At 38.5% G+C, this 13,129-nt stretch overlaps 1 protein-coding gene across 1 annotated transcript; it reads right to left on the reverse strand.

Annotated features, from left to right (window-relative positions):
• Positions 1 to 2,583: 2,583 nt before the first annotated feature.
• Positions 2,584 to 4,101, reverse strand: LOC141648580 (uncharacterized). The gene has a single exon (XM_074457308.1). The coding sequence runs from the start codon at positions 4,099 to 4,101 to the stop codon at positions 2,584 to 2,586; it is 1,518 nt and encodes a 505-aa protein (XP_074313409.1).
• Between the last annotated feature and the right edge of the window lie 9,028 nt (positions 4,102 to 13,129).

The raw sequence follows: 13,129 nt of genomic DNA on the forward strand, positions 1-13,129 counted from the left end.
GCGGAGAAGAGTTTGAAATTGTTGAGCACCCAAGGCTTTAGTAAACATGTCGGCTAGCTGAGACGACGTAGAAACATGGGTTGTGGTGATAAAATGGTCAATAATCGCATCCCGAATAAAATGGCAATCTATTTCAATATGTTTGGTACGCTCATGATACACGGGATTATGAGCAAGATCAATGGCGGACTTACTATCGAAAAATACTTTCATGGGGGCAGTAATGCGGACATCAAAACTCCGAAGAAGACCTTGTAGCCACTTTAACTCACAAACAAGGTTGGCCATGGAGCGATACTCCGCTTCAGCCGAGGACAAGGAGACCGTTGTTTGTTTTTTTGTCTTCCACGAAACCGGAGATTCGCCCAGAAAAACAAACCAGCCGGTTACAGACCTCCTGGACGTAGGGCAACCACCATAATCGCTATCGCACCAACCAGAGATGGTCAAGGTACTGTCACTCCGTAACAAAACACCTTGATCGGGGCTGCCTTTGAGATACTTAACAACTCGGAGAGCTGCGGTCATGTGGTCTTCACGGGGCTGATGAAGAAAACGGGACAAAATGTGAACGGCATACGATAAGTCAGGACGAGTCACTACAAGATAAACTAGAGGCCCAACAAGACGCCTATAAGGCTCAATATTGCGAAGCAACGGACTGGTAGACTCGCCTAGCTTATGGTTTTGTTCAATAGGAGTTTGGACCGGCTTGCAACCTAATAACCCGGTTTCAGAAATAATGTCTAGGGCATACTTTCGTTGACTCACATAAATACCTGCCGAACTCCGAGAAATTTCCAAGCCCAAAAAATATTTAAGTGGACCTAAATCCTTCATATGAAAACACCGTCCCAAGTAAGACTTGAATTTGGCAACCGCGGAAGAGTCATTCCCCGCAATAACGAGGTCATCAACATATATAAGAATAAAAAGTTTAACCTCGGCATGCGAATAGGAAAATAGAGAGTAGTCTGAATGTGACTGGGCAAAGCCATAGTCTTTGAGAGCAGCTGTGTGCTTAGCAAACCAACAGCGAGGGGCTTGGCGAAGACCATATAATGATTTCTTTAACCGACAGACTTTACCTTCTTTGCCACGACTGAATCCTGGAGAAATTTTCATATACACTTCTTCATCCAAGTCGCCGTGTAAGAAGGCGTTATGGACATCCATTTGATGGAGTTCCCACTTATTCATTGCAGCCAGAGCGAGAAAGGTACGAACCGTGACCATCTTAACAACAGGAGCGAAGGTCTCACCATAATCGAGGCCCTCCACTTGATGATTTCCAAAGGCAGCGAGACGGGCTTTATATCGCTCTATGGACCCATCAGATTTGTACTTGATTTTATAAATCCAACGGCATCCAAGAGCCTTTTTGTCAGGTGGAAGGTCGACTAGCTCCCATGTTTCATTTCTTTCAAGAGCGGCGATTTCCAATTGCATAGCGTCGCACCATTCATTGTCACGGATAGCCTCTTTAAATGTCGGTGGTTCAATGCCCCTGGTAATGGCAGCCAAAAACAAGCGATGTCTTTCCGAGAATAAATTGCAATTAATATAATTTGCTAAATTGAACGACGTACCTGAGGGCGACGTTGGGGAGCTCGGTGGACTAGGGGATGGACTGTCGGTGGTGTCAAGAACGTACCCGCGGAGCCTAGAGCTAGGGAACCGAACCCGTTTCCCTTTACCCATCACGGGAGCATCTACCTCGGTAGTGTCAGCAGGAGCACCTACCTCGGCAGAGGAAGACGAGACCCCCGTTGTGGCGTCAGTAGCATCGCGGCCTGCCTGATCAGTAGCCGAGCCACTGTCCGTGGAAGAACCCATATCAAGCTCTTTGGACCCATTAAAAGGATCATCCGCCGAAATAGAATCAGAAGTAGGAGGAACAATACTCACGGCCTCAGGAACAGCAAAAGGAAATTCATTTTCATGAAACACAACATCACGAGAGACGAAGAAAGACTCGGTTTCGAGATCATAAAGTTTCCACCCTTTCTTATTCGACGGATAACCAACAAAAATACACTTACGCCCTCTTTTAGCAAATTTGTCACCCTTAGTATTCTGATTATGACCGAAGCACAAGCACCCAAAAACACGTAAATTCATGTACGATGATGGCTCCCCAAATAAGAATTCGAATGGAGTTTTGCCATTTAATAATAGGGACGGAGTTCGGTTTATTAAATAGGCGGCAGATAGAACACATTCACCCCAAAACGACGTGGGAAGATTACCTTGAAAACGAAGGGCACGGGCCACATTCAAAATATGTCAATGTTTACGTTCGACACGCCCATTTTGTTGAGGCGTGCCGACGCAAGATGTCTCAAATTTAATCCCATGAGAGAAAAAATATCCGGCCATACAATTAAATTCCGTCCCATTGTCACTACGAACAGTTTTTATGGTTTTTGAATATTGATTTGCAACCATATGAATAAAACTCATAAACATGTCAGTCACTTCCGTTTTATCAATAAGTAAATAAACCCATGTGGCTCGGGAATAGTCATCAACGATGGTCAAAAAATATCGGCCACCACATGACGATGGAACACGATAGGGCCCTCATAAATCACAATGGATCAATTCAAACAAATCCGAAGCACGCTTATTATTAGAAGAAAAACTGTGACGATGTTGTTTGGCATAATGACAAATATCACAAATTAAATCCTTATTGGAATGTAAACGACTAAGAGAAGGAATACTCTTCACTACTTTCTCCGACGGATGACCAAGACGCCGGTGCCAAATATCAAAGCTACCATGCTGCGACACGTTGTGTACAGCCGAAGTCCGAGTCCCCGCGCTAATCCAAAACAGTCCATCCCGTAACTCACCAGCTCCAATCGTCGTCCTCAAGGAACGATCCTGAATAAGACAAGAGGATTTAGCAAATTCAAAGCAAAGGTTAGTGTCGGATGTGAGCTGCGAGATAGATATCAAATTGCATTTCAAACTCGGAATATAAAGAACATTATTTAGAATAAGAGATTCATTAATATAAACTGATCCGATCATTATAGCGAGAACTTCCTGTCCATTTGGTAAACACACAGGACGACCATTGATATTTTTGGTGTCTTCCAAACATGACAAAGTTCCTGTCACATGATTGGAAGCTCCTGTGTCTAAAATCCAGTTACACATACCACTGAGGCGCTCCGAGTCGAGAAGAGAATGCGCTGAAGGACCCATCACCGCGTTAGCATGAACGACATCCTTGTCGCGACCAGCCCCTGTACCCGTGCCACCAGGTGCTCCAGAACCCGAGCTTTGTCCACGTGAACCAGCCCTGTAGCGTCGGTACTCAGACAGAGTACGTGGCCTATCTCCCCACCACTCAGGAAATCGATTAGTCTTAAAGAAACAGTTAGAAAGGTCATGTCCACGGGTTTCACAATAAGAGCAACGAAATTTTTGAAACCGCTCTCCCCTCTCCCTCTCTCGCTGAGCACGCCAATCCGTAGAGGGGCGAGAAGAGGAGACGGCGAAAGCAGCAACATCACTACTGTCCGACGGCAGAGAGTCTGCCCTCAACCTTTCTTCTTGCAAGACAACATTATAGGCTCGACTAAGGCTCGGTAGAGGATCCAATTGAAGTTGTTGAGAACGAATATTGCCATATAGTGTGCTATCTAGTCCCATGAAAAATTGGTGAAGGCGTTCATTGTCTAAACGATTCACTGCATCCCGCCCAATATCACATTTGCAGTCACCGCATTTGCATGCGAATGGAGGTTCATGAACAATTAAAGCGTCCCATAAAGATTGTAATTTGCCAAAGTAAGTAGTAACGTCCATACCTTTGGTTTGAACACAGTTTTTGAGTTGAGTTTTAAGACTGTGAATTAACGAACCATCTACGACCGAGAAACGAGCTTTTAGCGTCTCCCAAAGTGCAGATGCATCCTCGTCATACGAAATTAAGGGTAATAGAGACGGATCAATCGTATTCCGAATCCATTGCACAAGGGTACAGTGAACAACCTCCCAATTGTCGAGAGTTGCCGGGTCAGTCGGTTTCTTAATGGTGCCATCGACAAAGCCGAATTTTCGTCGTGATTTTAGCGACATCCGCATCGATTTTTGCCAATCTTGATAATTGTATTTCGCGAGCATGATATTGGATATTTTAGTATAGGAACATCATGGGATCCTAGGTAATAAGGGCTAGAGAAATCAAGTTTCGGGGCCGTGGGAACCTCGTCGCCGGCCATTGGAGAGAATTTGAGAATTTTCGTGGTTAAAAATTTGGAATTAGGGTTGAAGAAAAATTAATCAGGCTCGATACCATGTTAAACGTGATTGAAGGTGAATTGTGTGTATTATTGAGAGCCCTTACTTGGCTTAAATAGCAATACAAAAAGATATCGTATCTCTAACAATATGCTAATTATATGGAAAGATAATAATAACTAATAACAATATAACAATAATATGGAATAAGGAATATCCTCCTAATAATATCTCCCGTCTATAATGAGAATTTGTGCACCGTTTATTGTCCGGTTGTCCATCAACAGTAAGGCCCTATTCTTTTTGGCTTATTTTCAGATCACTTTAGATCCGTTCAGTTCAATTCAATTCAGTTTAGCTCGATTCAGCTTTAAAAAGCCAGAAAGAATAGAACCTAAATGTCTAAATGTATACAATAATTCATTATTAAGTCTCTTAAGATAATGCAGGTCAATTAATCAACCATTTGCATTGATAAAACAAGTCTTTTGCCAATATCTATACATTTTGTTTTTTTTTTCTTATCTACGCAAATGATACTCCCTCCATTTTTTTGTTTTCTTCTCATTTCCCTAATATATTTGAGGATCGTTTTAATGAAATAAGAAGAAAATAGAAAAACAGAGGAAGTATGATATTTGACCCATCTTAAATCTAAACGGATAATGTCGTCTTAAATGAGATTTTGTGAAATGCATATCATTATCTTCACAGCACGCTCTGACCTTCTCCATAAAAGCGGACCGTGTGATGAAAGCTCGAGCCTTGTTTCTCAATCTCTCATGGGGTACACAAAGGATTAGATGTCATACTATTTCAACCTATAAAATACGCCCTGAGGAAGGAAAACACAAACTCTAGGCAGTTCTGTAAGATGAGCAAGATCACGTTTCCTTTTTGTACCCCAAATTGGCTGCGAAAACCCGATCTCACCTTTTTCGTGGTTTCCTCTCCACCTCTATGTAGCCCCATTCCCGACCCATTGTCTCATCAATCACACATTTACCATCGTTAAATTCGTTTAATTTCTCAAAACAACATGCGTCGAGAGGAAGGTGGTTAGGCCTTAGGGATGTAACTATCAGGGAATTTTGACTGGAAAATCTGATTTATAAGTTAATAAAATTCTATTTTAAAAGCATAACCTATCAAAATTTGCATATTGGTCTAGGGCCGCATCTATCGAAGAGAAAAGAATGTAGCTTCATAAAGTCTAAGAGATTCATCCCAAAACCAATCTATATATATATATATAAAAGAGAGTTTTTTCGAGCGATCCTAGAGCGTCCACATCATCAAAAATCAATTTAGGAAAGTATAATTTTTGATGTAAAAAATAAAGTGGAAAATCTTTTAATTATTATAATATGTATATTTCCTAAATTATATTCAAGTGATATTTCCAATTTTTATATCAAACTTTTACATTTCATTTGGCAATAAAATATCGTTAAAAAAATTATAAAAATAATATAATTAGCTTTGTGGTAAAAAATGCTATCATTAGAGTATAGATTTCATATTATTTGCACATATTAAAGATGGTGTACTTCTTAATACGTAAAATTGTGTACTTTTTAGTATGTTTTGTCCCACATTGGAAAATAAGTAGGTGTGGTGAATATACTACATATAAATAGTAGAATTGTCCCACATCGAAAGATTAGTTTAAGGTGATGTGATCCTATGATTATAAATAGGAGACATATTTGGAACTTATGTATCCACCCAAAATTTTTTGAGTCTTATAAATATTATTTTAAAGAGCTCTTAAGATTTTCTATCATTATCTACGATATGATATAAAAAATAAAGTGGAAATCATTGGGAACTACCCGGGAAAGAGTTAAGAACATGAACAAGAAAATCAAAAAATACAAAACTAAAGATTTTACTAATGATAGTCTCCTGACACAGTACAAAACTAAAGATAATGTAGGCATGATGAACATACTACGATGTAGAGATCATTATCTAATGATCGAGACTAAGTGGTTTTACCTTAAAAAAAAACAATATGTATACAATAGTGGTTTTTTTAAGAAGAGACATGTATTTCTTGGTATGTTATATCTTTCACATTGAAAAATAATGTGGGCATGATGAACATACTACGTCTAAATAATTAAATTATGTATCTCACATTGAAATAATAGTATACGGTAGGGTGATTCTATAAATATAAATAGGAGACATCCTTGAAACTTAGGTATTAACCTAAAATTTTTTGATATAAAAGATATGTACTTTTTAGTAGGTTATATGTCCCACATTGAAAAATAATGTAAATGTGGTGAATATATTATGTATAAATAATAGAACTGTCCCATATATATATATTTTCTATATTATATTAAAGTGATGTTTATAATTTTGATATAAAAACTTTATATTTCATTTGACAAAAAAGTATCATATGAAAATTATATATTAGATTGTGACAAAAAAAAATGCTATCATTAGAGTGTAGATTGTATTGTATTGTATTTTCTCATTATTAAATCGGGTTGATGTCAAAGTAGGTGCAAAAAAAAAATGGTGTACTTAGTATGTTATTTGTTCTACATTGTAAAGTAATGAAAGTGTGGTGAATATACTATGTATAAATATTAGAATTGTCACACATCGGAAGATTACCATAAGGCAGGGTGATCTTATGATTATAAATAGAAGTAATAACCCAAAATCTTTTGATTCTCTTAAGTATTGTCAGAGAGAGCTCTTAAAAGAGTTTGTATTACTGTTTTTACAATAATGATTTCTAACCTAAGTTAATCTTTGGAAAATCTTTTAGTTATTTTAATATATACTCTGTATTTCTTATTTTATATTCAAGTGATGTTTCTAATTTTTATATAAAAACTTTTACATTTCATTTGACAAAATAATGTCGGTAAAAAATTATGAAAATAATATTATTAGATTCATGGTAAGAAATGCTATCATTAGAGTATATATAGATTTCATATAATTTGCACATATTGAAGATGGTGTATTTCATAGTATGTTATATGTCCCACATTGAAAATAATATAGATGTGATAAATATACTACATATAAAAAATAGAATTTTCCCACATCGAAATATAGCATAAGGTGGGTGATTCTAAGATTATAAATAGGAGGCATCCTTGGAACTTAGGCATCAACCCAAAATCTTTTGAGTCTCTTAAGTATTGTCTTGGAGAGCTCTTAAAAGTTTATATCATTATATTTTTTACCTATATATTTTATATGTCCCATATCGAAAAATAATGTAGGTGTGGTAAATATACTACGTTTAAATAATATAATTAGAATTGTGTTAAAAAAATATTCTATCATTAGAGTATAGGTTCCTATCATTTGCACATATTTTAATTATGATAAAAAAAATAGAAAACAAAAGTCCATGGTAGCATGTGTAATCTATCAAAGTTCAAGGTTACCATGAGAAATTTCCAATATTATAATAACATAGTTAATTAATTTTTCATTTAAAAGAGAGAGATATCCGTACCAATAAAACAATAAAGGGGGTATTATTTTTTAATTGTTATTTTATTGCCACGCTATCAAACTTAACGTCCATTTAACAGCCTTTTCATTAGGGGGTACCATGGGCAAAAACATAGAACATCAAGGGGGTACCATAGGCAGATTCTTAAAACTAGGGGTAACATGAAAAATCTGACAAAATTAAGGGGTACCACGGGAAATTTCCGTATCTCAATTATGTTAAATTTTTTTTGAAGAAAAACAACGTACAAATATTAATGGAGAGTACTTGATCATATTATTAAATTTAAATATAACTATTAGATATAATGAGTAACAATTGTCTGTATTCAGTATTCGGGATCTGGTTGGATGTCGAACTAAGTGCAAAAAAGATGGTGTAATTCTGAGTATGTTATTTGTCCACAATGAAAAACAATGCAGGTTTGATGAATATATACTACGTATAAATAGTAGAGTTGTCCCACATCAGAAAAAAAATCCAAGTTTGATGAATATATTACTTATAAATAGTAGAATTGTCCCACATCGAAAGATTAGTATAAGGTGGGGTGATTATATGATTATAAATGAGAGTTAACCCACGTATATATTAATCTTTTATTTTTTTAAAAGAGATATTTTAATAATATGTAAACAAATCATTAAACATAGAATATAAACATTAAACCATTATAACGTTTTTTTTGCATTATAATTAAGTTTATAAGCCCGTTGCAACGCACGGGCATTCAAACTAGTAACCGAATAAGAAAGTGAATTTGGACCACACAAAATACACTACCCCACATGCCATTGAATTTGGACCACACAAATCAACCCAAAAAAAGAAATAGGGAAGAAAACCCGAATAACCGAATAAGGAAATAGGGAAGAAAACCATGAATAGGAGTATTATACTCCCTCCTATTCTAAATAACTCTCCCTATTTTCTTTTTCGTCTATTCACAATACTCTCTCTATTTCCTTATTTGGCAAACTTTTATACTTATTTTAATCACCTCACCCCACAACAATACCCCACATACTCATATTTTATCTTATTTTAATCACTTTACCCCACAATAATACTGATTTTAATCATCTTACCCCACAACAATACTTATTCCCGTGCCCTCCATAAAAGGGGAGAGTTATTAAGAATAGGAGGGAGTACATTTATACCTGAGTACCAGACAAATGGTTCTCGTACCATGTAGAGTTGGTATAAAGGGCTGCGGGCCGGTGGGCGGCACGGCAGGCACGGCCCACAGCACGGCACGGCCCGACCCGGTGAGAAAATTGAGGAAGCACGGGCACGACACGAATGGGCTTTAGACGGGCTCCGACGCGATTTTCTTCAGAAATCCGTGCCTAGGCACGGCACGGCCCAAGCACGGTGGAGCCCGGCACGCACCAGGCACGACGGGCTTGGCACGACCCGGCACGAAGAATGGCCCATTGATCATTCTTTGTTAAATAAAAAGTACATTAATATTTAATAAAATATATATTTAAACCATTAATCATCATTTATTAAACAAAAAGTACATTAATATTTAATAAAATATATATTTAAGCTATTAATTATCATTTATTAAACAAAAAGTACTAAAAATATATCAATTATATAACGTTTTTTTAAAATAAAAAAAATATTAAAGCACATGGGCCGACCCACGGACAAGGCACGAAAAGCCCATGGGCCAGGCACGGCCCGAGCACGAAAATGGTCGTGCCTTGAGCGGGCCGCGGCGTAGGTTTGGATTAGTGGGCCTGGCACGACACGGCCCAAAGAGCCCAATATCCGTGCCTGGGCCGGGCCAATTTTGGGGGAAGGCACGACGGGCCGGCACGCGAGCCGGCCCATCACGGCTCATTGCCTACTCTAATACCATGTTTCACGCATCACATGTAACATCTATATTTGGTATGTGTCACCTTCATAGCAAACATACCAATAAACAAAGTGATAAATTATGATCACCAATATTGATTGTAATGATTTTATATGATGATTAATTAATAACTTTATCGAATAAGACTTCTTATGTGAATACAAATATTTTTTAAATGATTAAATCTTATACTAGACAAATAATTCTTGATAGTGGTTGTGATTATTGCACTTCTCGTTATGTTTATACAGAGTACTTGCAAGTTACATATGATTCAAGGTTATACCTAAGATTGTAAACTATTAACATGGACGGAGGAGTAGTCATTATAACCCGAATTCCAATTGTTTAATTTATTACTCGAAGATATTTAATTGAGTCAGTACAGTTATTTTATGAATGAAGTAAAAAGAATTACTCCCTAGAAGACCGATGCTAAGGTTAAGACAGTTGTTTACTAGAAATGAAGGTCCATTTCTTTGTAAAAATGGCGAGGATACTGTTAGGGTGCAAATCCATGTCCCACGTCGGTAGAATAAAGATGGAAGATCATCTTTATAAGTGTCCAGAAAATATAATAGTACGAGGCCTTTTGGGAAGGAGCCCAAGAGTAAATCCGTGAGGGTTTGGCCCAAAACGGACAATATCGTACTATTATGGTCTGTGGACACAGGTGCAGCAGAGGCCCAACACGAGGTATTTACGCTTCCGCACAGCAAGTGGTATCAGAGCCCAAGGTTCGACTTGGGCTAGACACGAGGTAGAACTGTTGATTAGGTGGACCCTTATAAGGGGAGGTTATCAAGACCTGTGATGTTTCGGCTGTCTAGAAGTTGGGGTTGTATGGTGTGGGAAGTTCTACTTAGAGGTTAAGGTCCGAGTCAAGATGATGGTCCTTGGTTTGAGGGGAGGATTGTTAGGGTGCAAACCCATGTCCAGGCTTTTTGGGAAGGAGCCCAAGAGTAAATCCGTGAGGATTTGGCCCAAAACAGACAATATCGTACTATTATGGTCTGTGAACACAGATACAGCAGTGGCCCAACACGAGATATTCACGCTTCCGCACAACATACTTATTCCTAATGATCAACTAAATTTAGAGTTGTTAAAAATGGTGGAGTTGGGGGGCATCCGAGAAAGCTCATTCCTAATGATCAACTACATTTAGAGTTGTTACTTGTTACCAGTAGTGGAGCTAGGGATGATAACGGAACTGATCATATAATCGAGCTCAAAGAGTCGATTTGCTCCAGTTTATTTTATTTGGCTTGGATCTTGTTATTAGGCGCAAAAAAAAAGCCCATTGGTCGGCCTTAAAAGCTCCAAAACATTTTGAACCGGATTTGTAAACAAATGGCCGGCCCAATCTATTCCCGGCCCACATTCATTAATAAACAATACAGTATGTTTTTACAACATTCTTTATTTTCTATGGCAAGTAATAATATACGGTCATCATTCATCAACACAATTTCCATAGAAACAATCAAACAAGTTACAAAAATTATCTTATTTTATTATGTAAGCATTTTCTATGGCAAGGGCAAGTATTATCTGTTGGAAAAATAGAAGCAGTAACTAGACAAGGACCAGAAATACCGAATATGAAAGGTAGTGACGTGGTGCGGAACCACTGCCTTGAAAACTATTATTCCGGTACGACCGTGGTGGCGATCAGCAATGACCGGTAGTTCCCCAAGGATTACACTATTGCTGCCCTTCAGAATCGTCCACTCGAAACTAACGGACCTGGAACTGATCAGAACTATACCCAGAAATTTTGAGAAGAGAGAAAGAGAAAGAAAAGAGGAAGTGTGTGTAATTGTGTGTTGAAGAATGAAAACAGGTGCTGTGTTTATAGCAAAATACAGACGGTTTTAGGAGCCAAAACGTTCTCCTAAAACGCAGCCTTCAACCCTGAATAGTGGGAGTAAGACCCTCTCCCACTAACAGACTGGTTGACTGAAATAACACACAAGTCCGGATGAATCTGGACAAAGACACACACGCAGGACCAAAAAGGTAAAAGTGGGCCTTTGGCCCGCCCCGCAGGGGCTCTACCCGAGCCCGAGCTCGAGCCGAGCCGGCGCGCGCGCGCGCGTGTGTGTTGGACCCAAACCCACAGGCCCAACAAACACAACAAAACCCACATTGGTCCATTCTCTTACCCATACAAAGACAAAGGGATATATAAATCCCATATCTTGGTTGTGTTCCACCGATGTGGGATACACAAACAACCAAAATATGAGATTGCCTTCTATCTTAGGCATCAAGTCCAACAATCCCCCACAGATGGCTAAGAGAAAAAAGGAAGAAATTTCTGAGTAAAGGAAGGATTGGATACTTAGGTGTCAATATCTTTCGATTTGAATTGACACTTTAGTGAAGTGAGGAAACAACTTACTTACAGCGAGAGAATATCTTGCGATTTGAATTCCTAACTGAGCTTCAGTTGATACCCCCCACAACACATATCATACCTTCGAATTTGATCGTTCCGCGATTTCAGAGTGCAACGCGCTCTTTAGAGCTTATGCGTTACCTTGGTACTAGTAGATGTGTTCACAAGACTTCTCATAGTCTTGGGATCATCACACCTACGTAGGTGGCTCAAGTGCTTCCCAGTAGCACTTCTCACACGAGCCATTAAGGACATAAGTCCAACCTGGTGTATAATTCATCAAGTGCGTCTCAAAAGCACCACCATAAAGGCTATGAATCATACTACGACATAGGAATAGAGACTTTGGGCCTAGTCAAATATCAATCTTGACTCACGGACCTAAGCCCCATTCCCCTCGACGTGTCAACGACTAATCTCTTAGTCAGCCCCTTAGTAAAGGGATCAGCAAGATTACTTTCGGACTTCACATAGTCCACAGTAATCACTCCGTTCTCAAGGAGTTGTTTAACTGCTGCGTGCCTTATTCGCATGTGTCTCTTTTTCGCATTATAGACACTATTCTTTGCAACGCCAATAGCAGCTTTCGAGTCACACAGCATGGAGACCGGAGTAAGCCGTCCTCCCCATACTGGTATATCAGCCAATAGGTTTTTCAACCACTCAGCTTCTTGTCCTGCCAACTCAAGAGCTATGAACTCCGACTCCATGGTAGATGTGACACCCCGCGATAACGCGGAAAATATAACTAATAAAATGCGGAATTTTAGGGAATTTTTGAAACTTTTAAAATTTAAAGCGCGGGTTCACCAAAATCTAAAACATAAATAAAGAGTACGGAAATAAAGATTTTAAATTATACAAACGTGATAATCGAGGTGAGAGAAAATATATCCCTCGAATGACAATACAATAAAAGGTAGGTCTAAACAATCCTAATAAACCAACTACTAGGCCGAAGTGCTCGCTAGCTCACACATGTCTTCACCCCATGAATGCATCACTAATACCTGTCATTCATGTAAACATGAACGCCACAGTCAGTGGGGAGTAACTCAAGGTTCTCCCAGCCACAAAATGTCGAAACGAACAT

The sequence above is a fragment of the Silene latifolia genome, chromosome 3 (genome assembly GCF_048544455.1).
Source record: "Silene latifolia isolate original U9 population chromosome 3, ASM4854445v1, whole genome shotgun sequence".
NCBI classification, from domain to species: Eukaryota; Viridiplantae; Streptophyta; class Magnoliopsida; order Caryophyllales; family Caryophyllaceae; genus Silene; species Silene latifolia.